Here is a 25012-nt window from a genome sequence, read left to right as displayed (position 1 = left end):
AAGGAACATGCCATGGGAAGATAGAGCAGATATGGGATATTAGGATGTATCAAACGTTTACAAAGCTTGGCGCTGATAACATGCCGTAGCCGTATCCTCCATCTCATGCGCCGTTCCAGTAAACATCTTTATCGACGGTGAAACTGGCTTCCAAGCTGTCACTGGAGGCCACAATAGAAGCTGTATACGTCCCTTCCTCACAAAACCAGCTATCGGTTGGTTCATCCCATACAGCAGTGCTGTATTTGTCAAGAGTGATGACCACCGGAGCCTCTTGATCAGGCTTCAGGAAGATTTTCTGGAAACCGACAAGCGTTCGGACAGGCCGCAGAAACCTCGACTTCTTCCCAGTCTTGACAAGGTCAAAGGAAACATACAGCCTCAACACCTCAGCACCCGCCATGGGTCCAGTGTTCTTAACGTCGACGAGCACGCCACTCGCCGCCATCCTAATGTTGGACACGGAAAAGGTGGTGTAGCTCAGGCCATGCCTTGAGACGATCAGCCAATGAATAACGAAAGGAATTTTCTTGTCCGAGACTCACCCGAATGGAAATGCCACGTCGATGCCACGAGCTTCGAACCATCGATGCCCAACGAAGACATCCTCAGCATAGTATATCCGCCCATTGTCGCTCCCAAAGCTGAGAAACGTTGGGCCATCCTCCAGTCGGTTCGGGAAAGTGACAGGAAGCTTCCCACTGGGATTGACCTTTCCAAACACCACATCTGCAACAGCATTACCAGCCTCGTTGCCCCCATACCAGCTGTGAAGAATTGTCTTGGCCTGGTGGCGCCATGGCATTGCGATGGGATTGCCTGCTTGAGTGATCACGATGGCATTGGGCTGGACTCCCAGGACTGCTGAGACAAGATCATCAACATGAGGCGGAAGCGACATGGACTCCCTATTCTTGCCTTCCTTTTCGAGGTCGGCATTGAAGCCGACAACAACCAATGTATGTTTACATCTCTTCGCTAGAGAAACAGCCTGGTTGATTCCGTCAGCGGGCTTCAGCTTGAGACAACCACCAAGACGACAGGCTCCTCCTGGTATAGGTATGAATGAGCCCCCAGTCACCCTCGATGTCAAGGCACTGCCCGCTTCCACTCGGAGTCGATAGGTTCGACCAGCCACCATCTCGCATGTTCCACGCTTTTCCACAGACCCGTGGCCAAAGAACATTCCCCCGTGGCTTTTCTTGGTCTCGTTGTCTATCACCAAGTCGTCGTCGATGTACAGCTTTGACGTGCCATAGCTGGCGAGCCCAAACTCGTACAATCCATCGACTTCGGGCCGGTATTTAGCCCGCATTGAAATGAAGAAAACGTCCCTTTTAGCCGGATGGCTGTAATCCATGAGCTGGTACGTCGTGTCGGGGATGTTCTGGTAGTCAAAGAGCTTCCTGTCTTGAACCGAGTCCGGCTCGTTGAAGAAGGCGATGGAAACGCCCGGGTTTCCCGATTCATCGGTAACATGATCCTCGGTGAAGTAGGGAAGAAGAACATGCCCAAATACTCCCGGCTCGAAGTAGACTTTTGCATTGGAAGGCAGTTGGTCCCGAATTCCCTGAAAGACCGAGCTTGTGAAATAGGGGCGTAGATTTGCACTTCCTCCGCCACATGCAGCGGGGAGTTTCGCGTTTGGGCCGATAATGGCAACGTCCTCACAATCCTCAGGTTGGAGCGGAAGAATATTGGCCAAGTTCTTCAGGAGGACAACACTCTCAGTCGCGAGGCGTCGATTAAGGGCACGATCCTCTGGCGAGTCACGAGTTGTCTCCTTTGTCGATACTCGCGATGTGGCAGAGTGGTTGACGAGCTCGAGGACTTTCCTTGCCCGGTCATCTATCGTTTGATGACTAACCTTTCCAGATGTTACCGCCATGACAGCTTGATATGCACGGTGCATCGATGGACCTGGCATTTCAATGTCCACCCCGGCATTCAGTGCGCCGGCACAGCCATAGGTCCCGAACCTGTTATTGTGAGCTGGTGTGCGTACTGTACTGATGGCAGAAGTTACCTACCAATCGCTCATAATAAGGCCATCGAATCCCCATTCTCGTCGCAACACTTCGTCCAGAAGTTTTTTACTCTCGGACACGTGAGTCCCGTTGACTTTGTTGTACGAGGACATCACTATCCTTGGTTTGCCATCTCTCACAGCCATCTGAAACGGCTTCAGATACACCTCGCGCAATGCCCGCTGGGACATGCAGATATCGACCGACATCTTAGCTGTTTCCTGGTCATTGGCAACGAAATGCTTCAGAGCAGCCAGGGTGCCTCGACTCTGCACCCCCTGGATAATGGCGGCGGCCAGCACGCCGCTCAAGTGAGGATCCTCAGAGAAACTCTCGAATCCGCGGCCGTTCAGAGGACCCCGGACCAGGTTGACCGTAGGACCCAACCATACATGGGCGCCTTTGGCCTCGCATTCGCGGGAGAGAAGTTGTCCTGCAGCGTAGAGAAGGTCTGGATTCCACGTGGCACCGAGACCAGTGCCGCAAGGGATGCAGGTTGCTGGGACGGGATTGAAGAATCGACCACCTCGAGCGCCGTTGGGGCCATCTGTGCATTTCACTGAAGGGATCTTGTGAAAGGGGATGGCGGTAGTATGCCAAAAGTCGGCCCCTTGCAGATGTCAGTCACGCACAGGAAAGCAATGAGCGGCAGACGAACCGGAAAGGAGTGAGATTTTTTCAGACAGCGTCAGAGATGCGAGCGTCGACTCGACATCGATTGAAGCCCGTTGGTGGATATACATGTTTGCCTCTACCTATTCATCGAGGGTCAATGCGAAAAAGAGCTAGGCAAACATTGTAGACGACTTGACTAGCGAATCTCAGCTATAAGACAGTTTGCTTCGCGCCAAGTGGTGCTAAGCCAGTCATTTGACTTTGATCTCGGATCTGGGCTGGGCACAAGTCAGGTGCCGATGTGTATTGCCAGAGTAAAATGATGTGGGTATGTGCGTTGGGAGCCACGTCGGAAGCCATGTCGGATGTCGGGCGGGGCGGAGTGCCGAGCGGGTCCCGCCCGTTCCCCGAGACTGGGGATCCTTAGTAACCTCCCATTTTTTACGTAAGTAGGTACGGAGGTACTTTTCAATTGATACTAGAGTAGCAACCTCGCCTTGGCTCAGCGCCTGCTTGGAGACAAGAGGGTTGATCCTAATCCCACAAACTGTGAGTCCCGAGCCTGCCACGCTCGAGCTCTCCTCAGCAACCGGGCCAACCCCGACATCCCAGGTAATTCAGGTTGCATCCATATTCTGATCGATTCCTAGAGATAATCAAGGGACATTAACCCTAACTAAAGCTCGTCCCTTGCAAGCTCCTTCTTCTTCTTCCTCCTCTCCTCCTTCTCTTGTTTCCTGGTCTGTCTGCGGATGGTCTTGTACATATGCTCGAACATCTTCCGCGCCGCCTTCGCTTCCTCCGTCTCGCGCGTCACATAGGCTCTGATTTTTAGCGAGATGTTTGGATCTTTAGACTTCTCATTCGGGGCCGTACGCTCTATCGGCCAGGCGACGACCCCGCCCTCCTTAGCATCAGCATCGTATTTCGTGAGGTCCAGCAAATCATCTAGAAGAAAGACCAGTTAGCAAGCCCAAACATTTTTCTTGGTTTCTCCCATCCATCAGCAAAAAGGACTCACTCTCGCACCCACTCCCCTTCGCGACCCACAACGGCAGTATCTCATAGATTGCCGCCGGGGCAAATACGAGCACCTTCTCCCGATCTTGGCCCTCTCGCGTGGCCTGTTCCTCCACCTCCGCCACTGTCACCGCTGTGTCCCTTCCCGGCAAGACAAACCTGGCGGTGGCCTGTTCCCCCACTGGCTTCTCAAAAACGCCAAAGAGGTGCCACTTCTTCATGGATGCACCGGCAGCTTGTTCCGCCGTCCAACCCTCGTACTGCTCCTCGACCCACGTCTTGACGGCCTCGGGCACGTCCGCGTACTCGACGGCCACCACGACGTTGTGGTTGTTGTTGTTGTTGTCGTCACCCGCGCCGGGGCCCTCCCAGTCGCCGGGGTAGGTGTGGCGCGCCAGGAACTCCTGGACGGGCGCCAGCCAGGCGCCGTCTAGGTCGCTCACGGTGTACTGCTTGGCCTGGAAGGTGGCCTCGGCGCTGCAAGCCGCCTCGAAGCCTGGAGGTGGACCATTGTTGGTTTGGAAGGGGTTTGACCATTTGAAGAACGCGTTGTACGCGTGGGAGCCGGTAAAGAGGGCCAGGAAGAAGGTCAAGAGAATGGCCATATTTTTTTTATTTTTTGAGGGTTGGGGCGGGGGGGCTTCTTCCTCGCTTTCTTCTATTATTTATTTTACTTTGACAAGAGTCTTCTACCACGTTGCGTTTATTCAGTGGCGGTTGTGTGGTTGGCAAAATGCGCAGGAATGGCCTTGCGAGACGATCGCGGTGGATTGCCGGACTTGTAATATTATAAGAAAAGTCCAAAAAGATGAAGAGGGTCGCTTTCCTAATCGTCTTCAGGCCTCGACCAGGCCAATCAAATTCATCCCGGGCATGTTCTTGGAATCTAGATGATATAGGCTAATTGCTGCACTTGGGCCGTTGTCAAAGAAAGAAGGTGGTCGAAACGGAGGAAAATTCGACGCCATTCCATTCCGAGATTGACATGTGTCCTCTCCGGAGTCGTAGGCAGTATTGCAGACAATTATCAAAACTTAATCGATTTGGCAGGTTAAAAGCTATCAATGCACAGTTGATATTATGTTGCAGCTGGTCCGTGTACTGTATGTACATCAGCATTACTTGGTCCTGCAGTAATTTAGGAGGCAGCTTGAAGGAGAAATTGACACTTACTCTCAGTGGAAAAAGTTACGAAGGGCTAGCAAACTCATCCGGCGAGTGATGCCGCATAGCTAGACATTGCGAAGCGGATGGTTGAAATTGATGATGGAGATCGTAGCTTGCGCTTGCTTTTGACTTGGCTTATGAAGCATAATCTGACGCTTGCTGCACTAGACGCTTCCTCTGGCTAGGCAAGCATTGCCAACCTGGAATTTAACGTGCTTTTCATTGCTCTGCCTTGCCCCTGTGTGGTGCCTGTTTGAGGCTTTGTGTCTTGCCTTGACCCAACGCCTAACGACCTCTGAACCTCCGAATGCAACACCACCTTCTACTGAACGGCAGGGACGCAGAGCAAGGCAGCCTCCCCATCCGATAGTATCTCCAGGGACTCTCAGCGAGCTGCGCAGCGATGCGTGATTCTGGGGCTGGGATACCACTAGCGCTATAACAAGGAAGCCTTCTCTGCTAGATGTTGAGTTTGCTAAGGTAATTACTGGTTGTACTGCCTTACTGATTACTGAGGTTGCGCTACTTCTAGCTTCCTGGTTCACTTGCCAGTTGTCCTCTATTCACAAAATGAGACTAGGCTTATTAAACCTGATAGGCTATCAACTCAGAGATATCCCCACCTATGCGGATCTAGTCCATGCTTAGCGACTTTGTGCAGCAACACACTTTGCGGAACCACATCCGCCCCCTCAAGGAAGGAAGCCGAACGGCGCGCACGCAACCTCGGCAAGCCCTGCCGCCTCTTCAAATCCGGAAGGCCACCGAATGGTGGGAGGAATATGCTCCATTTAAAGAAAGAAAGGTAACTCGAATGCTATTACAGAGACTCGTTCCGCACCTTTCTTTGTAAATACCTTTATAAAAACTAGTTATTGCGATTGATTATACCGCAGGGGACGCAAGCAATAATTCCTCAATCCCATATTTTACCAATAAACTTTCAAGCATGGCTCCCCTTTCGCTCAGCCCCCAGACCAACCTCGAACTCAAGAAACTCATAGACGATGCCTGCTCGAACCCAAATGTCGACCTGCCGTATGCCGCCGTAGTCGTGGTCGGGCGCGACGACAACGGCATAAGGGAGCTCTTCGCCTACTCGTCCAGTGGCCTCTTCACACACGAGGTACCATAATAACAGCGGCAGATCAGGGAGACGACGACATACTGTGGCTAGCCTCCTGTACCAAGCTCGTCACCAGCATTGCTTGCATGCAGCTCGTCGAGGAGGGAAGCCTCGCCCTCGATGACGTCCATCAGGTGGAGACGCTCTGTCCCGAGCTAAGAGACGTCAAGGTCGTGCAGGAAGACGGGTCGCTGGTGGACAAGAAGAGAGGCATCACCCTAAGAATGCTGCTGACCCATACAGGTGAGTAGAATTAGCGTAACTAGTAACTAGTTACTCGCTCTAGAGGACTCGGTGTGCCAATGTCGCCTCGTCTATAGTGGGCGATCAACCTGGTCGAGATGCATGTGTGCATAGTCCAAAACGTCGAAAGCTGACCTCGCGTTGTAGCCGGGTTTGGATATTCGTTTCTTAACCCCAAATTGGAAAAGTACAATGCGAGCTATGATGAGTTCTCTGGCAGCTTTTCTGACTTCCTACAACCGCTTGTTAACCAACCAGGAGAACGGTTTGAGTACGGTGTACGCCCCCTCGTTCCCCCTTATCTTCTCTATTTTCCCAGGTATTGTAGCAAAAAGCTGACCATTGTTCTTTCTCTCGCATCCTAGATCTCCCTAGACTGGGCCGGTATCCTCGTTGAGCGCGCCAGCGGCCTGAAGCTCAACGACTTCATGCAGCGCAACATCTTCCTGCCCCTCCAGATCCGCAACCTCACCATGGTCCCATCGGCACAGATGAAGGACCGGCTTGCACATCTATGGCAGCGCAGCGCGGACGGCCGACTGTCGCGCGGCGTGATCCCTCTTAGCAGAGCACTATCTACAGACCCTGCCGAGGTCGCCGACACATTCCACAGCGGAGGTGCAGGGCTGTTCGGAAGTATCCAAGAATATAGCAGTCAGTTCACCCATCGCCTAATCCATCCCCGACCTAGGTCTCCCTTGTTTTATTTTTTTCAGCTGTATTCATTTCCTTCATGGAGACGCTCTAACTCACAACCGTGGCGCGTACGTAGAGATCCTAGCCACCCTTCTCAACGACGGCACCTGCCCCCTGACGGGCGCACGCATCCTCTCCCCAACCGCCGTCGCCAAGCTCTTCACCAACCAGCTGCCGGACGCGCCCAACTTCGCCCGCCGGCACCTCCCCGCCGTCAAGCCCAGCCTAGTCCACCCATCCGAGAGCCTCTACCCGCTGTGCCCGCCCGCGCTGCCGCAGGGCTGGGGTTTCGGCTCCATGATCTCGCCGGGCGTGACAGGGCGGTCCGACACCACGGCACACTGGTCTGGTCTGTCTAACGTGTTCTGGTGGCTGGATCGGGGGAAGGGTGTGGCCGGCGTGGTTGCGTCGCAGGTCTTGCCGTTTGTGGATCCCCAGGCGGCGATGCTGTGGGTTGGAGTGGAGAGGTTGGTGTACCGAGGTATAGCACACAAAGAAAGGGAGGCCTGAGGGAATCCTTGTTGCTTTTGCGCTTGACACACACCTAACTCTCCAGCGCCAGTTATCCAATGATACATATATCCGTACACAGTTAACACAGAGTTTGATCCCAGGTCTTCAGGTCGTCCATTAGTTACGACATGCCGCCGTTCCCCTGGTCTTCTAGGAATGGTACGAAAGAGAGCCAAGTCAAATCGGATGGATTACACATCAACGTCTGGTTGAAGCGGCCATCATCATGGAAGAAGTCGGGAGAGAAGAAGTCGTCATTTTGCCACGGGAATTCGGTTCTCGTTGTCTGCTGCTGCTGCTGTTGCTGTTGCTGCTGCTGCTGCTGTTGTTGTTGTTGTTGTTGTTGTTGTTGTTGTTGTTGTTGTTGTTGTTGTTGTTGTTGTTGTTGTTGTTGTTGTTGTTGTTGTTGTTGTTGTTGTGGTGGTACTGCTCGAATGTCCTCGGTAATCACCACGTCCTCTCCGTCCTCCCCTAGCTGTATATGATCTCCTCCGAAGCTTATATGAGCGGCGATGGTATAATTGTCTGAGTTGGAATTAGTTAGTTGCCTATTATGGTATATTTTAGACATGACAGTGTACTCTGTGGATGATGATGCTGGGGTGGGTGAGGTAGATGGAATAAAGGGAAGGACGGTGGTAATATATTATCTTGTGTGAGTGGATAGGTTTACCTCCTCGATCAGTGAAAACTTCCTGCTTCACCAGTTCTAGGATTTTGCTGCACTTCTTGGCTGAGCGGCTCTGTGATTCGTAGCCACTGAGGAAGGCGAGACAGCGGTCAAACGCAGCAACTAGGGATGCTTCGTCCATGATGTTGGTCTGTTTCGGTGAGCAGAGATAGCCGAGGAGAAACACCATGGCCGAGCTGTGGATGTCTTTTTGAATCAAGTCAGCTCACCAAAGTTCACGGGAGTAATTGGTGATACCACGGCAATAGAGACTGCTCCATCCATGCAGCAGAGGGCAGCTTACAAAATACATTGTACCACGGTGCGGGAGAAAGACCTGAAGGTGCGTTCTCAGTTATGAGGTCGACTAGTTGCTGCGCTACCGATAGGCACAACTTCGCCGCCTTGAGGAGCATCCCCTGACGCATATTAGACTCGATCGAGCCTTGGTCGGTTGCGGCACCGCTGCCACTAGACCGGCGGGTTATATCACAGAGCACCGACAATACTGGCCGGAGCATGGTGAGTCGCACATGTAGGTATCTTGACAGGGAGGGGAAAGGTTAGTTATTCAAATTCAACAGAAAGAAAGAAAGAAAGAAAGAAAAAGAAAGCTACCTAAGGGGATGAAAAAAGAACCAAATATTGACATCAAATGACTTAACAACCTACCTTACTTCTAACACCACGGCCTGTCTGTGGAATAGCAACGCCCGAGCCGGATCAACCGGACCAGACGGCAATACTCCCCCGTTTCGATACGTCTGGACCTTCAGGTGCGGCGGCAGCTTCTCGTGCCACGCTGTGAGCAGACCATCGACGTCGAGGAGCATCTGGAAATCGCAATTCTTCATGCCGTCCGCGGTCCCCATAACCGAGGAGGTCATGTAGTTGAGCCCGAAATCCAACACGGCGGTGTCTCGGTCTCTGTGATCCGGCTCGGCGTAGTAGAATGAGACCAGCACCTGGCCGAGGATGTCTTGCAGCTTAATGGCCTGCACAAAGCAATCCATGGTGCTCGGCACGCCTTCGGGCTGAAACCCCGGAGGATCTGGGAGGCCGGTAAGGTACTGGTCTTCGGTGGCAGAAGGGAGAATAAGCCGTTTCTGCGTCGTGGTAGGGTGGATCATCAACGGGCGCCCGTAGGTTAGCGATAGGACGCTGTTGTCATAATTAGATTAGCTAGGACTTGTCCAAAGAATACGGACATGAATGTCGTTGTCGCGCTCCAAGTGCCTGCAGTGCGATGAATACCAAGGCGAGCGGGGGGCTTACCGGTCGAGAAGAACACAACCGGCCCAGGTCCTTCGGCGCATCTCTGTGTCCACCTGGCCATATTTCCGTCTCGGATCGCTCCCCTGCTCGCTCCCGCTTGGCTCATGATGTAGGCCGATGCACTGCGCGACCCGTATTGCCATGCCCACAATGTTCCAGCACGAGCTGGACATGTCAGTGCTTTGGAGATACTGGCCCATGAGAAGGAGGGTCTGCACTAGGGGTATACTACCCTGGGCCAGAAGGTCCAGGTCGAGCAACTTCTTAGCCCGCGTGAAAAACAAGCCACTGATGCCGTCGCGGTCCCGCTCGTCGATGTCCGGGTTGAAGAGGGCGCCTAGGGCAAACACGACGTTCAGCAGGCGGTGGAAGGAATGGTCGCCGAGGCCATCGTAATAGTTCACTGCCGCCAACGGTTGTGGCAGCGAGTCTGCGTCTTGCGTGTGCGCGTGTGTGTCGGCCGTCTGGGGGTTCCAGATGGCAAGATAGCGATGGATGAAGGACGGCCGGTGCAAGAAGGGATACAGCGAGTGGAAGAAGGCCCAGTAACTCTCCACCAGACTGTCTGCCTCTGCTCGCGGCGGGACGCTCCAGCCAAACATGACGTTACCGCTCTGGGGCTCCGGGACTCGCACGGGCGATGCTTGCGATATGCTACTCTCTACCGAGACGGCTTGGTCCTGGCAGACTGGACAGGTCTCCGACCCCAGCGGTCCGTGTCCGCCGCACCGCCGGCCTAGAACATTGCGCGCCTTGCCCAGAAGACTCATCGTGCTCGACGGGCCGAAGTAGTCCGACTGCCGCCGCCTTCGAGCGCCGCTTATCGCATTAATGGAGCCGAAGACTCCCATGCCGTCCACGCTAGTCTCGCCGCTATCCGAGCCCAGAGTATCCAGACTGTTATTTCTGTTGTCCTCAGCAGCCACTTCGGGGATAGCAGTAGGCTGTGGGAGAAGAGGCGGGGGAGAAACAAGATCAAGACGATGAGACTCTGCCATATGCGTAGGGGATGCAGCACTGCGGGAGTATTCTCGGTCTGTGCCGCGTGAAGACGCAGACGCGGCATCAACGTGGATGGTACTGTTGTTGGCTGGCGCCTGCGCCTCCTCCAACTCTCTAATGCGAGATTGCAACCCTTGAACGTAACTATCAGAGACATTGTCAGATTAATGTCCCACTGTTTAGCATGGCATCTGCTCCTCAGCCGGGGTTCTGCATTCTATTCCACTCTTTTCTAACGACCGAAGTGAAGCAGCGAAGGCCGGCACATTCGGACGGGATCACCTCTAGATTCGGTTTCGGGACAACCCACTCACTCCACTCACCTATTACTCCAAGCCCTGTTGGGCCGGTCATCGTTCCAGACACAGCGCTGTGACGACCGCCTCGCGCAGGATCCACAGATGGGCTTCTTGCCGTCGCACTTGCGCTTCCGCTCGCGGCACTCATCGCAGGCTAGAGCGGTACGCTGACGTTTCCTTGTAGTGGCATCGGGCTCGGGCGACGCGGCTGCCGAATTTGGCGGCCTAGATGGCATCGGCAACGGGAGGAGTGGCTTGTATTGATTAACAACCAACGATGAAAGGTAGGGAATTATAGATAACTACGCAGAGAAAGCGAGAAATTTTACGCAGACAACGGCTCAGACTCAGTAACCTAGGTCTGTAGGGGGTGGCTTGGGAGTCTGCCAGCGTCTTGGTCTTATCCTCTGCAGTCTCAACCAACAAGCATCAGATAGGCAAGCATCTTGGCTAAGTAGGTAGCTAGGGGTGAATGAGACGAGGCAGGATTGTGTTGGCGGAGAAAAGGAGTGCGGGCGGACCTACGGCCGTGGGGTTGGGGTTGGTGTGGGGCTCTCCCCCGCTTCTCGGCAGTGGGTAGGCAGTGGGTAGTGGGTCTCAGTTGGGGTAGCGCGGTTCAGCCTGGCCAGCGTCCAGCATTCCGAGTCTGTCAGAACCGTCTTTGTCGTGCTCTAACTACGCCCTAATTACTTAGTCTTATAGTGAAACAAGCAAGTATGCAGAAATCGGAAATCGCTGAACATTGATGAGGCCGTCTCGGGCGAAATGGAGCAAAGGCTAGTAAAATTGAGGAAGTAGGTATGTCGTTGGGACTACTTCACGCGAGCTTCTTATAAATACACGTGCCAACCTCCGGCGAGATATATCTTAGGCTGGCATTCATAGGCTGGCATTCCTGTCCTGCCCTCACACTCTCAGCTGCGAGTGGAGTCCCCCGTCGACTGACATGTTAAGCCCAGTTATGCCATTGGACAAGTCGCTCGCCAGGAAGACTGCGGCATCCGCAATTTCTTGCGGCTCTCCAAGTCGTCTCATGGGGTGGCACTCGGCAACGTGCTTCTCTATTCCACTATCGTCCGTCATAGTTGAAATCATTGGAGTCCGAGTAACTATTCGAGTCAGGCTTGAGTCGCAGATCACGGGAAAGGCGAAGGGAAGAGGGGCAGGAGGTTGCTTAACGCACATCCCGGGAGGATCGAGTTGCAATGGATCCCGTGCGGCGCGTAGTCCATCGCCACTGTCCTGGTCATGGCGATGACCGCCCCCTTGGCCGTCGCGTACGCCACCGTCCCCGGCTTACCCAACACCCCCAGCACGGAAGCCAGGTTGATGATGGTGCCGTTCCTCTGCCGCTCCGCAATCCGGGGTTGTCCGAGCATCTGTTCGCCCGCGTACTTGCAGCCCAGGAACACGCCGCGCACGTTCACCCCCCAGGTCGAGTCAAAGACTTGCTCTGTCGTTTCCCACACGGGATGCGCGTCAGACGCCTCGGGGGCGATGCCGGCATTGTTGACCATGCTGCGATGGGAGTTGGGATTAGAAAGCGAAGCCCGGCAATGCCGGGCTACGGGGCAGACTCACATGTCCACACGTCCAAATTCCTCCGCCGCGGCTCGAACTAGGCGCCGGACACTCTGCGCGTCCGACACATCCGTGTGGGCAAAGATGCTCCTACCCCCTTCCATTCGGATGAGTTCATCCGTGGGCTGCATCGCTGAGCTCGGGGGGGACGGCGTCCGGTCAGCGCAGACCACGGTCGCTCCCTGCCTCGTAAATGCTAATGCGGTCGCCCGTCCCAGGCCCGACGAAGCACCTGTGATGATCGAGATGCGGCCCGAAAGGAGCCCCCCAACAGTGGTTGCGGCGGACTTGGTGGTCATGTTGGTTGGTCGATTAGATAACTGTGGGCGAGCGGGTGGGACTAGCTAATAAACTCCACGTCAATGTCTGTTAGACTGAAGTAATCAGTTTGGTTTAAGAGGTAAGATGGATTCATAACGAATGGGCAGCGGGGTAAGCTTTGCGAATGCTCACTTCAGATGTAGACTTGGCTATCCGTCGACACTGCAATGAGGTACCTCAAACGAGGGTTACGTAACTCGCCAAAGTGTTGGCGGGCGTGTTTCCGCAAAGCAGGCGGCAGCGTTGCCGGGGTCCACTTTCTACCTTCGAACCTTCGCCCGAGAAGACGCCTTTCGACCTAGGAACAGTGCTGGGGAGGATCATCTGATTAAAAGGTCGTTAGATATCCAGCCGATCGACAAATCTCAGTCAAGATACATGCACATTGTCGAACCTTTGTCTTGAACTCCCCCATTCTGTTGTACAAGTGCATAGCGTCACTTCGGAGTCGATCGAGATGGTGGAACTGAAGAACATATCAACAAAGGCCTATGTTGTCGAGAGCAAAGGCTCCCCATTTGTCTTGAGGGATGTGATTTTGGACGGGGTCCAGCCCAACGAGGTCCTTGTAGAGATGAAATACACGGGACTATGCCACACTGTAAGTTTAATTATTACATGGCCCGCCATAGTTCGCTTTCATAGCTACCAGGTGCTGCCTGGCCAACTAATACATCATAATTAACACCCTCCCGTAGGATATCGTGGTCCAACAAGGTGGCATGCCCATCGGCAGCTATCCCGCCGTTCTCGGGCACGAAGGCGTCGGGATCGTCCGTTACCTCGGGTCTAGCGTTGTGGACCAGTCTCTGTCGCCGGGCGACATCGTCTTGCTTTCCTTCCACTCCTGCCGGCGGTGCAGGGCCTGCACCGCCGGCCGGTGCGGCAGCTGCCCTCACATGACCGAGACCAACTTCATCAAGACGGCACGCGAGGGCGGCCGGTCACCCATATCCCTTCCCGACGGGACGCCTGTCCACGGCCAGTTCTTCGGGCAATCGTCGCTCAGTAAGCTGGCCGTCGTGGCCGAGACTTCGGTCGTCAGGGTTCAATCCGCGGTGCAGCCGGCCGATCTGCCCTTCCTGGCGCCGCTGGGGTGCGGATACCTCACGGGCGCGGGGACGGTGTTCAACGTGCTGAAACCAGAGCGGCATGACAAGGTGGTGGTCTTGGGGATGGGCGCGGTGGGCCTGGCCGCCCTGATGGCAGCTAGAGCGCTGGGAGCCGAGACCGTTGTCGGTGTGGACATGGTCGATTCGAAGCTTGAGCTAGCGTCTACCTTGGGAGCTACCCACACCCTCAACACGAAGACGGTGGCCGATCTGAACGCGGGTATTCGAAGGCTTTGCGCGGGTGGTGCAGACTTTATCATCGATGCGACCGGGGTACCAACCCTCCACGGACCAGCGGTGAAGGCGCTGGCGCACGAGGGGACGCTGGCGTTTGTTGGTGTACCGCCCCCGACGGCACGCCTCGAGATTGACACGTTGGACCTTTTACTCTCGTGTAAGCGCCTCATTGGGGTTATTGAAGGGCAGGCGGATCCTCATGAAGTGGGTTAAAAATTCCATACCATCGGCCCTGTTTTCCTGCGGAGCAGTTAACTACGGTTGGTGTCGACTAATTGCTGGTTACTTACTTACATGACGCGCGCTGTAGCTCATCCCCCGGCTCGTTGAGTTGTATCTCGGGGGAAATTTTCCCATTGATCGAGTGTCAAAGTGTTACCCGGCCGAGTCATTATCTCAGGCCTTGGAGGATATGAAGTCTGGAACTGTAAGTATCTATTTTGACTTGATTACTTCCAGTCGTCTTGGGTACATAAATTAACAAATTTGATTCCTAGGTTGTGAAACCGGTCTTGTCATGGAATAGCATCAATTAAGAATCACCGCTACCTCTGTGCACAAGGCCCCCAGAATTACAAACAGCATTCCACAAGCTAACTAGCATATCTACCCTACTCAATCAATATACATCCCTTGTTTACCTCCTTCTCCTTTGTACTGTTTTGTATACCTGTGTAACAACGAAGGCCCAATTCTGCCAAGAAGCTGAAAAGTGGACCCCGGGAATGCTCCCGCCTGCTTCGCGGAAGCACACCCGCCAGCAATTTGTAGGCGGGTATCAACGGAGTGCGGACCTTATCCGCACCCTTGGGTACTTTAGTACATACATGTACAGTACATGTACATTGGACATGGGCGCGACACGAAGTATTGTGCGCCCGGGACACTCCTGGATATAGCACTTGAGTAGAATGGAATACTGAATTACAGCAATGAACGTAAGAATAAAAAAATACAAAAAAATAACAAAAATACAAAAAAAAAAATTAAACGTTTTTGTCACTGTGTTGATGCGAGGGCAAGGGAGTTTCAGGAGCAGGATAGCATTACGCCTGTTGGGCTGCCGACGTTCAACTTCATTGGTAACTAATTATCTTGCCACCAGTCAAAAGTAAATACCCAGTGGACATAGCTACACAGTTTGCTTCAAACTAATTCCTGGAAAATCGAACCCATTTCAATCCTTGAGTCTAGGGATCAACTCGAGCGCATTCTCCCTGTTGATCTTGTCATGCATCTTTGAGTCCTGGAACTTGTAGCTATCCTGCCGGCTGGTGTGGAAGTCGATGATGCTGTTGTTCGCGTAGGGCGTGTCACTGCCATACAAGAGATGGCCCGGCTTGGCAAACGTCTCCAAAACCTTGAACACGTTCTCCGTGCCCGCCACCGCCGTGTCGTAGTAGAAGTTTCGGGCGTCGTCCCAGAAGGCATCGAGCTCCTCCTGGCCCTTGGGTAAGATGCTGGCCGGGCGGCCGATCAGGTAGGGAAGGGTGCCGCCCCCGTGAGAGAGGATGATCTTGCAGTTGGGGTTGTTGCGCCCCGTCTTGTTGTGCAGCATGTCCAGTGCCGTCGTCGTCGTCTCGAACGGGTACCGGATCACCGGCTGCGGCATCCCGCTCACCTGGCTGATGTCTACCGGGTGCGTTGGATGCACGAACACCACGGCATGTCGCCGGTTCAGCTCCGCCCAGATACCTTTAAAGTCCGGGTGGCCCAGGTAGTGGTTGTCCTCGCCGTAGCGGGTGAAGAGAGTGACGCCGTCAGCCTTGAGTATGTCCAGGGAGTAGGCTATCTCGTCCAAGGCAAGATCCTCGTCTAGGATGTTGGGGAGGGCGGCGAAGAAGCCGTATTTTTTGGGGTTGGAGTCCCGGAGCTTGGCAGCATACTCATTGGTCTTGCGGGCCAGGGCTGCGCTGGCATCACGATCCTTGAGGATGCAAGCCCCCGGAGCGGTGAGAGATAAGATGGTCGTTGTGATGCCGAACTTTTTGTTGACGGCCTCATCGAGCTCGGGGGTCCAGTCGGGAATGAACCAACCCGAGGGATCTCCCCCAGACGTGATAACAGCTAGCCACGAGTGCTGTTAGCCAAGTGTATACGTATGGAGAGATACTGTCGTGTAATACACGCATTCGTTAACCACTTACCTTCTCTATAGAAATCCGGGACGAAGTGGTGGTGAATGTCGATTCTGTTGGGCGCCATGTTTGCTAAGAGGGTTTGCTAATATATTTTTTAATTGGAGAAGAAATAATCTCAAGGAAGTGATCTGTAAGGTTAATATCTCGTTGAATGACAGAGAGCCAGCAGCTCCGTATTTGTATTCGTCCGTGGTGGTTACTGGCGCGTAGGGCGGGGGGCTGTCAAAGCAGGCTCTAGATGTCTGTAAAGGGCGCGCAGGATTTAACTGCCCCGCGCTAACGCACAAGCCACTTCACTGCGGGCTACTATTTACAACCAATAGAATCCATCCTTGGACCCCACCGGGGCCCACGCATCAGTTACTCTCCCCGGTTCCCAACCGCCTCCTGGAGCGCCTCTATCCATTGACGCTATCGATCCGGATCACTCTCCATCTTCTCCAGGGCGTCTCCCGCATGTTAACGCGGGGAAACCTTCCAGGGCAGCTGCCCGGATACCAGTTGATGACTAGTCATTTCCTTCGTCGGCGTGTCATAGGACTGTGAGTGCGGAACGTATCCCCGGGTACCTACCCGCCCTCTCCATTCACCCGAAGGTCACGATGGGCTCTCCAGGATTTTCTGGCTTGCGGCGCAGATCGGATACCGGGGCGCAACTGCATTTCTTACGTTGACGAGACAAATGCACGCCCTAGCCCCTTTTCTCTACGGCGCTGCCTCGGAGTGACGGGTTTTCCTTCTCCTGTCTTCAAATTTATTAGAGGAAGGACATCCATCCATCCCATCTTCCCAGGGCCCATTTTTCTTCTGCTCGCTGCTCTCGGTGTTCCTCCGAGGATTCTACATTAACAAGTAAAGCCTTGCTCACGATGAGAGCCAACTGTGATCACGTCGACCAGTACGATGTTGTCATCATAGGCGCCGGCATCTCGGGAATCAACACGGCTCATCATATACAGTCCAAACTCCCGTCCCTTAGTTACACCATTCTCGAAGGGCGGGCTGATATCGGCGGCACTTGGGATCTGTTCCGCTATCCCGGTATCCGCTCTGACACCGATCTCTTCACTTTTGGCTTCGGGTGGAATCCCTGGACCGAAAACCGGGCCATCGCAGACGGGCAGTCCATCATCCGCTACCTGCAGTCGGCCGCCGAGAAAGAAGGTATCGACGAACACATTCGCTTCCAGCATCGCGTCGTCTCCGCAGACTGGGTAACCGATAGTCAATCTTGGACCTTGGCAGTCGAAACGCCTGGTGGCCAAAAAAAGAAGATTGAGACACAATTCATCATCCTCGGCACGGGATACTACGACTACCAGGAGCCACTGCGGCCGGACATCCCCGACTTGGAGAACTTCCAAGGGAAGGTCATTCACCCGCAGTTCTGGCCCGAAGACCTCGACTATGCTGGCAAAAGGATTGTCGTCATCGGCAGTGGCGCCACAGCCATCACCCTGCTCCCCAACCTGGCAAAAGATGCGGGACATGTGACCATGCTGCAGCGCAGTCCCACATACATCATGTCAATCGATAACTCGGCCGGTAGCTCCATGATCCACAAGACGATCCCGCGGTCATGGTCCTTCAAGCTCAGCAGATGGCTGTTCATGTGGACCACAGCCCTCATATTCTATCTCTGCAGGGCTTTTCCCAATAAGGCCCGGTCGATCCTGCAGGGCAAGGTGGCCAAGCAGCTCCCCGACCACATCCCCCTTGATCCCCATTTCCAACCCAAATACCGCCCTTGGGACCAGCGTCTCTGCTTCTCGCCGAATGGAGACTTCTTCGAAGCCATGCGAGAAGGTCGGGCCAGTGTCGAAACGGGGAGGATCAAAACCATGACGGGGGACACCATTATTCTCGAGTCCGGAGAGCAGATCGTTGCGGACATCATTATCACCGCCACGGGCTTGAGGCTGGGCCTCGGCGGCCGCATCAGGATCAGCACCGACGGTAAACCCATCAACATTGCTGACCGGCTCGCGTGGAGGGCGGCGCTCCTGCAGGACGTGCCCAACATGGCAGTCATGATAGGCTATGTCAACGCCTCGTGGACGCTGGGCGCCGAGACAACAGCGCAGCTCGTCTGCCGGCTGTTGAGACACATGCAGAGCAAGGGATACACCAGCGCTATCCCCAGAGTCCCGGACGAGTCCAACATCCAGCCGCGCTTGATGTGGAATCTAGATGCCACATACGTTAAGCAGGCGGCGGGCCACATGCCCAAGGTCGGCAACGCCGGGCCGTGGACAGGACGGACCAACTACTTTTGGGACCTCTTCCGGGTTCGCTATGGGAGGATCACCGCTGATATGGAGTTCTCCAAAGGGCCTGGGGGCCCAAAGATGGGCGAAAGGTGGTGGAGGAAGGCTTCGTAGGGAAGGCGATCTAGGACTAGTATCTAAATTAATTATAGGTCTCACTCTGTTATTCGTAACTAGTATCATAGATTCTGTATTGATGCGTGAACCTTTGCTGTCTCCCGGAGCTGACTCGTCGCCATGGAACACCAGGTCTGTTTTTTTAGTGAGCTCCTATATTTACTACTACCACGGAACGATATGCGGTTTTAAGAGAGCGAATATAAATGGAATTATGCGATTGGCATAATTTTATGCCCATTGAGTCACGGCCGAGCCTCTCCCCGACCGACTTTGACTCTCGCCGTTGCTATCGTGCTGGTAGTCCGCTTCCCAACCATCGCCTTGAACAAGTTCTCATCCTTTGGCACATGGTTAATCACTAGATACAGGGTCTTTCCGTCCTCGCCCCCAAGCGTACAAGCAGTTGCGTGCCCATCCACCTTGATGCGATGGGTCACGTCGCCCTGCGGGCTCAGGCGGATGAACTCCTCGTACGCCAGCATACTCAACCACATGCCGCCTTCGGCGTCCATGCATCCACCGTCGATGCCGATCATGTTTCCGGCCATTTCCTCCTCCTTTACGCCGGGGAGTACTGCAGGCGACCAATAACCTTTCCGGTTGGTTAGCTTGCCATCCGCCTCCCCCACGTCGTACCTGAGAAGCCCGTATCGAAACGTCTCGGCCACATAGAGGCTCTTGCCGTCGCCGCTGATGAAGAGGGCGTTAGGGAAGACAATATCCTCCGCAGCCACCTTGACGGTCCCGTCCGTCTCGATTACGAGCAGCCTGCCGGGTGAGGGGCTCTCCCCGTGGAGCACCCGCGCTCCTGTGTCGTCCAGGTACACCCTGCCAGTCTTGTCGATGACCATGTCGCCACAGTAGCCGGTCATGAACTGAGACATGTCGGCGTAGAGGGTCGACGTCCCGTCTTTAAGCCGATAGAGCTTGGCATCGAACATGGACGAGTATATGAGCGACTCATCCGGGTGGAAGTCCATGCCGTTGGGCTGGTTCTCTACCTCGAGAAGAACCTCCTTCTTGCCCGAGGAGACGTCGATGGTGTAGACTTTGCGGCCTGTCATGTCACTGACGTAAAGGAGGCCATCGCGATACCGAGGCGATTCGCCAAAGTAGAGACCATTGGCGAGTTCCTTGTCGATGGGGATGATAGACATGGTGAACGGGAGCGGGATGTTGAGACAAGTTCTGGATGCACGGCGACGACGATTAACATTCCGTGGCCCAGCAACGGGGATAGCCATTGGATATTTATAATGCCAGTAGTCAAGTTCTACCTCTAAATAACTAGTTGATGTCGTCTACGGCTAGGGCACGCTAATAAATTCCTGCGCCATGGTTCGGGAACCACGGATCTCGAGGGCCCGGATACCAACCCGCAGCAAGTAATTACCTAATTATGTGGAGTCAACAGCAAAAATACAGGCTTACTTGGTCGCCGGAATGGTTTCCGTCTGCGCAAGTTGCCAACTATCACCGGGCAGCGCAGAGACATGGCAAGCAATCGTGAGATGCTAGAAAGGATGGGGAGGTTACACCCGAGATGTTTCCCCGGCCCAGTGGATCACCAAACCTAGTCTATCCTCCCCCGCGTCGCCAGTCCTGCCCCTGCCCTGCACTGCACCATCCATCTAGTGGTCTCCATGCGGAGCGGCTGGGTCTAGCAGTGTGTCCAACAGAGACTTTGGCCCGCAGCAGGACGAATACTTAACAGCAAAAAGCCGTCGTTACTCAACCCAAAGCCACAGGACGCAGGCCAAGATATCTACACCTTGTGGTCCGCTGTGTTGGAGGTAATCGGAGAGGAGTGGCTGCTGCACTGGCACGGCAACGGTAACTTATCCTCACCCTTTACATGTCTAAGTTACGCACATATCGAGAGGGACTTGGGGACAGGTGTTGGTGTGCTCGAGTCCTTCTAGGCGATTTACATAATATGTGTAGTCGGCCAAAGAGAGCCGAGACCTATTAGAGAGAACATAAAAATAGAGAGGTCTAATGAACAGATCCGCTAGACCATTTCGACCGGGCCCTGATACGTTTCCCGTAGATGTAGAAAATGTATGGTACGGGGATCAGCAAAGCCGCAAAGCCACCCGTGATGCTCAACCCAGGGCCGACGCCGATGTTGTGGAACATGGGCGTCACGGTGAGCGGGAAAGCCGCAGCGAACATGGACCGCAGGAAAGTGTTGGCCGCGATGGCTGACGCGGCGTACTGGGTGAAGGTATCGACGAGGTAATTCAGCGCCGCCTGGAAGATGGTGAAGAACCCTGTGCCCTGCAGCACGAGGCCTATGCACGGCACGACCCAGTGGATATTTTCCCCGGAGGTCCAGCCTGTCATGAACTGCCCGCCGCTGAAGAGCACGGAGCCTACCATCATGGGCGGCAGCCGCTTCTCGGGCACGGCGCGGTCGCCGGCGAGATGGTAGGCCTTGTTGTACAGCGTCTGGTTGTATACGTTGATCAGGGCGCCTAGCGTGGCGCCGATGATGATGCACAGGAAGGGCAGCTCGGCGACGAGGGTACCCCAGTGCCGCACCTCGCCGAAGATGATGGGGATAGCGCCCAGCTGCATGTACAGGATGCCGTAGCAGAAGCTGGCGTACAGCGCTACCAGGAAGCAGATGGGTGTGCAGAGGAGCTGGACGGGTCGGATGATGAACTTTTTGGTCAGCTCGACGATGCTGACGTCCCATTCCTCGAACTTGGTGTGGAGCCCCCAGTTGCCGGTCTCGTGGCGCAGTTTGCGGGCCTTGTAGATGAGGAGCTTGGGGGGGTAGCTCTCGTCAGTGACGATGACGGCGACGACGAGTATGAAGGCTTGGATTATGCCGGTTAGGTACTCGGTCCAGCGCCAACCGAGAGAGGGGTCTTGGACGAGCGCGGCTGAGACGATGGGGCCTATGGACAACAGAAGCAAAATTGACTGTGTGAGTGAAACCGCGCGGGACCGCCAAGAAGCCGCAGCTTGGCTAGGGAATGGACATACCTATAGCCGGCCCGGCGACAACAGCCATCGCATATCCAGCCATGGCTATGCCCCTCCAAGCGGGTGTGTACAAGTCGCCCAGCACGCCGCCCGTGTTGGTGACGGGCGCCGAGGCAAAGAAGGCGCCAAAGAAGCGTGTGATCATGAGCGTCTGGAAGTCCTTGGCCGTGGCGCTCCCAAAACTGAAACAGATAGCCACAAACATGGGCACCAGCACAGCTGACCGACGGCCATACACCTCACTAAGCGGCGCCCACAGCAAAGGGCCCGTCCCGAACCCAAGCAGGAAGAGCGTCGTGCCCAATGTGGCCACCTGGGTCCCCACGTGAAACTCGGAAGCGACTTGCGCGGTGCCCGCCGAGTACGAGGAGGAGGCCCACGTCGCGGACATGGTAACGAAGCCGTAGGCCATGGTCGTCGCGATCTTCTTGCGCGTCGGCCAGTTGACCGGGCGGTACGGGTCGTCGGCGCCGTCGAAGTCGACGAGCAGTTCGGGACCTGTGCGCTGGTGGGCCAGCGGGTGGGTGAATTCGGGGACGGCGCGCGAGCGGATGCGCGAAATGATGGACTCGCGGCGGGAGATTGTGCCGGCGATGCCGGTGGATCGGCCGGCGGCGCCGAGGGCAGCTCCATCCGTGGCTGTCGCAACGGAGGGGCGACGATGGATGCTGGAGCCTGTGCCTCGGGAGGAGGTTATGCGACGAATCTCGGCCAAGCTTAGGCGATGGCCGTCATAGTCCTCGTCGGAGGATTTCTCCATGTCCTCCATGGCGTCGCCATTTGACACGCCGTCGCTGTTTGACGGCCTACCCTGGGTGCCGGCTTCGTCGGCATGCGCTCCCGCAGCCACAGGCCGGGTGGCGCCATCACCAGGTACAAGTACGGGCGACATTCAGATTTATTTCCCCCTCTTTACGTATGTCTTTTGAGACAAGATCGCCCTAGCCGGTAATTATACAGAGCATAGTAGGTAACCTTGTCGCGACTCTGTGGTGGGACGGCGCCAAGACTTTTTTTTTGGCCACTATCGTAAGCCTCGAACATCGAGGGAAGAACCAAGAGGGAAAAAAGGGAAATGAATCAGGGCTTAAGGCAATGGCACTTGGATTGGTAGTGCGAAATCTAAAGGGACTGTTTTCTTCAGTCTCGCCCCGAACTCGGCTCGGATATAGCAGAGGAGATGGGCCAAGGTGACGTCATAGGCTATGCCTACGAAGGGTTGGCGCTAAGCTAGCAAATGGCAACACAAATACTAGCGGCTTACTTCTAGGGAATTTCTCTGTAGCCATGCGAACCTGTCATATGAGGGGCGCAACAAGTGTGGTGAAGCCACTCAGTCCCAAACTCAAGAAAAACAGGGGCGAGACTGATCACAACAATAATTGTTGCAATGACAAATAGGAGGCACTTGTGTCCCACGAAACGAGGGCAGCGGCCCCGTCCGAAAGTTCAGTATGCTCCGGCGCCGGCTATTCCGAGTAAGCAGCAGCTCCAAGGAAAGCCGACCGTTGACTCCGACGGTCAGCAGGTCATCGCAGTCGGAGCCTCGGACGTGTCCGTAGAACTGGGTCATAGGCCCAACCTCGTCTCTCTGGGGAGCGCATGCACACGGACCTCAACTTTGAGGCGACCCTCTTCAACCGGACGTTTTCCATCCATCAGGCTTGGTTGGCCGGCTTGGGGAGTCGAAGGCCCCGGAGGGTGGGGAGATGAGACTCGTCGGGTCGCTGACCTTGATTGGTGGCCTCTTATCCGTCCCGTTGTCAAGGGTCACCTTCGGAAGCTGTTGGGTCGGTATCGGCAACATGACTCCAACATCAAAACTAACTCCAATGTTGCGGAGGAACTCCTGATCTCGAGCCGCGACATTCCCCCGCCCACGCCACCGAACCCCGATGTCCGCTTTGTGGCGTGCCGCAGGCAGGTCAAGGTTGATCTAGATCTCCTTTGCAGCTCACAAGGAGCATGTTAAAATGGGGAGGGGGAACGTGTTGCTGAGGATGAGGCACGAGGTATCTCTAACAAGAAGAGTGACAGGAGATGGACACTGTCGCGGATATGTCGTATTTCGCTTTGCCTCTGAATCGGATACTCGGAAGACGGAGAGCTGTACGCCATGAACGCTCTCGGGGCTAGAATGCATATTTTAAAGGAATGGATCCCCTCTTGATCGAAATTTGTTATTAGACATTGTTGGGGGTCAGATCATCGGTTAAAGACACATCATCGAATAAGTTGATCAACTCCGAGCGAGTGATAATAGATTGATTCCACTGTTCCCCAGACCTCCTACTGGCGACCATGGTGGAGCGTAGTATTGGGGGCCTTTGAGTAATTCCAGTGAACCATATTATATATATGACCGTGACCAATCACCGTTACTGGGCCGTAATTACTGAGATGTTGACTGGTTGGCTTTATCCGGATGCATTCGCTTGCCGGCTACCAAAGCGGCAGGATAGTGAAGGACCCAGGGTCGGGTTAAAGGATGCGAAGCCTTAGCCTGTGTTCATTCTAACGTATGCCTGCTATTAAAAGTCCTCAGTTATCCAGCAAAAGTCGGGAGCTTGAATTCGGGAGCCTGAAGAGGAGTATATTCAGCGAGATTTCTTGGCTCTCTAGATCTTTACAATGGGGTTTGTACGAGCTGCCATCTTCGCCTTCCTCGTTAGCTTGGTCCACGCTGCGGCTGTAAGCAAGCGGCAGGAAAAATACTGCAATCCCGGCACGAGTGTCTGCTACATCGAGTATTCAACGACGGCCTCGAACCCAATCTACCGCATCGCCGTCCAGGACAAACCCGCAGCCCCCTTCGACACGCTACTCCAGATCATCGCCCCAGCATCACTAGGCTGGGTTGGCTTCTCATGGGGCGGGGCCATGACCCTCAACCCGCTTACGGTTGCATGGCCCAACGGGAACTCGGTAGTGGTTTCCTCGCGGTGGGCGACGTGAGTCCAGACACAGCCCTTCCCTTGCTTGTCGTGCCGAGGTAGCTTACATTGCACCACCACAGCGACCGCGCGTTGCCTGCCACTTACAACGGCGCCACCTACAAGACTCTCAGCTCCTCGACAAACTCGACGCATTGGAGTATTGAGGTTGTCTGCACGGGCTGCAGCAAATGGGCGACCCGTAGTCTCAGTCCTACCAGTGTCAACTCCTTTGCTTGGGCGTGGAGTAAGACGGCTGTTGCGCAGCCCGCAAACCCTGCCAGCAGTTTCGCGATACACAACAACGTCGGAATGTTCTCCTCCGCCTTGACTGATTGCAAAGTGTCACAAAGCGTTTTTGACCAATATGTCAAGTCGTTCTAAGGCACATCGTGGGGATGGGGGGTGGTTCGGATAGACTAGACGAGTTATGTCAACTGTCAGAGGTAGTCACATCAGTAATATAGCTGTGCATGGCTCTCGACTGTGATGGTAGTGCCAGGGAAGTTCTTCGTCACCGCCAGGAGGTCGGAGCCTATGGCCTGTTTACCATGTTGTCTTCGGCGTTTTCCGGACAAGACGTCCACAGATATCATCAATTGCGTCAATGCACAGGGGTATGGTCCAGGTAGATTTGTTCACATTCCTGCTGC

General features: G+C 54.7%; 11 protein-coding genes across 11 annotated transcripts; 4 read left to right on the top strand and 7 right to left on the bottom strand.

Annotated features, from left to right (window-relative positions):
- Positions 1–103: 103 nt before the first annotated feature.
- On the bottom strand, positions 104–2946 carry QBC33DRAFT_498714 (glycoside hydrolase superfamily; the record flags this gene model as incomplete). Its single annotated transcript, XM_060425629.1, has 4 exons — positions 2686–2946; positions 2031–2637; positions 546–1979; positions 104–491 (listed from the first exon to the last, which is right to left on the bottom strand). Exons 1-4 carry the CDS (start codon positions 2768–2770, stop codon positions 104–106), a joined length of 2514 nt encoding a protein of 837 aa, XP_060280109.1. The 5' UTR covers positions 2771–2946.
- A 372-nt stretch (positions 2947–3318) lies between these two features.
- QBC33DRAFT_622600 (uncharacterized protein) lies at positions 3319–4281 on the bottom strand (the record flags this gene model as incomplete). Its single annotated transcript, XM_060432847.1, has 2 exons — positions 3664–4281; positions 3319–3590 (listed from the first exon to the last, which is right to left on the bottom strand). The coding sequence occupies exons 1-2, from the start codon at positions 4265–4267 to the stop codon at positions 3319–3321; spliced, it is 876 nt and encodes a 291-aa protein (XP_060280108.1). The 5' UTR covers positions 4268–4281.
- A 1497-nt stretch (positions 4282–5778) lies between these two features.
- QBC33DRAFT_613511 (beta-lactamase/transpeptidase-like protein) lies at positions 5779–7746 on the top strand (the record flags this gene model as incomplete). The annotated part of the gene is made up of 5 exons (XM_060432548.1): positions 5779–5935; positions 5977–6198; positions 6346–6476; positions 6564–6852; positions 6971–7746. The coding sequence occupies 5 exons, from the start codon at positions 5779–5781 to the stop codon at positions 7402–7404; spliced, it is 1233 nt and encodes a 410-aa protein (XP_060280107.1). The 3' UTR covers positions 7405–7746.
- Positions 7747–7970: 224 nt separating this feature from the next.
- Positions 7971–10889, bottom strand: QBC33DRAFT_458567 (fungal-specific transcription factor domain-containing protein; the record flags this gene model as incomplete). The annotated part of the gene is made up of 5 exons (XM_060424892.1): positions 7971–8284; positions 8382–8620; positions 8750–9238; positions 9353–10498; positions 10678–10889. 5 exons carry the CDS (start codon positions 10887–10889, stop codon positions 7971–7973), a joined length of 2400 nt encoding a protein of 799 aa, XP_060280106.1.
- Positions 10890–11559: 670 nt separating this feature from the next.
- On the bottom strand, positions 11560–12533 carry QBC33DRAFT_458719 (NAD(P)-binding protein; the record flags this gene model as incomplete). Its single annotated transcript, XM_060424897.1, has 3 exons — positions 11560–11762; positions 11837–12171; positions 12235–12533. The coding sequence occupies 3 exons, from the start codon at positions 12531–12533 to the stop codon at positions 11560–11562; spliced, it is 837 nt and encodes a 278-aa protein (XP_060280105.1).
- Positions 12534–12855: 322 nt separating this feature from the next.
- On the top strand, positions 12856–14440 carry QBC33DRAFT_596678 (GroES-like protein; the record flags this gene model as incomplete). Its single annotated transcript, XM_060431890.1, has 4 exons — positions 12856–13156; positions 13254–14108; positions 14215–14331; positions 14402–14440. Exons 1-4 carry the CDS (start codon positions 13013–13015, stop codon positions 14438–14440), a joined length of 1155 nt encoding a protein of 384 aa, XP_060280104.1. The 5' UTR covers positions 12856–13012.
- Positions 14441–14953: 513 nt separating this feature from the next.
- Positions 14954–16281, bottom strand: QBC33DRAFT_613509 (amidohydrolase 2). Its single transcript, XM_060432547.1, has 2 exons — positions 16052–16281; positions 14954–15971 (listed from the first exon to the last, which is right to left on the bottom strand). Exons 1-2 carry the CDS (start codon positions 16107–16109, stop codon positions 15082–15084), a joined length of 948 nt encoding a protein of 315 aa, XP_060280103.1. The 5' UTR covers positions 16110–16281; the 3' UTR covers positions 14954–15081.
- Positions 16282–16745: 464 nt separating this feature from the next.
- Positions 16746–18489, top strand: QBC33DRAFT_548810 (FAD/NAD(P)-binding domain-containing protein). Its single transcript, XM_060428901.1, has one exon. The coding sequence runs from the start codon at positions 16915–16917 to the stop codon at positions 18424–18426; it is 1512 nt and encodes a 503-aa protein (XP_060280102.1). The 5' UTR covers positions 16746–16914; the 3' UTR covers positions 18427–18489.
- Positions 18490–18674: 185 nt separating this feature from the next.
- On the bottom strand, positions 18675–19589 carry QBC33DRAFT_580808 (calcium-dependent phosphotriesterase; the record flags this gene model as incomplete). Its single annotated transcript, XM_060431223.1, has 1 exon — positions 18675–19589. The coding sequence occupies one exon, from the start codon at positions 19587–19589 to the stop codon at positions 18675–18677; it is 915 nt and encodes a 304-aa protein (XP_060280101.1).
- Positions 19590–20179: 590 nt separating this feature from the next.
- Positions 20180–22558, bottom strand: QBC33DRAFT_548807 (MFS general substrate transporter). The gene is made up of 2 exons (XM_060428900.1): positions 21427–22558; positions 20180–21338 (listed from the first exon to the last, which is right to left on the bottom strand). The coding sequence occupies exons 1-2, from the start codon at positions 22316–22318 to the stop codon at positions 20428–20430; spliced, it is 1803 nt and encodes a 600-aa protein (XP_060280100.1). The 5' UTR covers positions 22319–22558; the 3' UTR covers positions 20180–20427.
- Positions 22559–24111: 1553 nt separating this feature from the next.
- QBC33DRAFT_424002 (uncharacterized protein) lies at positions 24112–24734 on the top strand (the record flags this gene model as incomplete). Its single annotated transcript, XM_060424136.1, has 2 exons — positions 24112–24377; positions 24443–24734. Coding segments are annotated over 2 exons (558 nt in total), but the record flags the coding sequence as incomplete, so codon positions are not given.
- Positions 24735–25012: the final 278 nt, after the last annotated feature.

This window comes from Phialemonium atrogriseum (genome assembly GCF_030411735.1).
Source record: "Phialemonium atrogriseum strain 8032-3 unplaced genomic scaffold QBC33scaffold_28, whole genome shotgun sequence".
Classification (NCBI taxonomy): Eukaryota; Fungi; Ascomycota; class Sordariomycetes; order Cephalothecales; family Cephalothecaceae; genus Phialemonium; species Phialemonium atrogriseum.
Note: the sequence above shows the minus strand (reverse complement) of the source record. Positions and strands in the feature narration are given on the sequence as shown.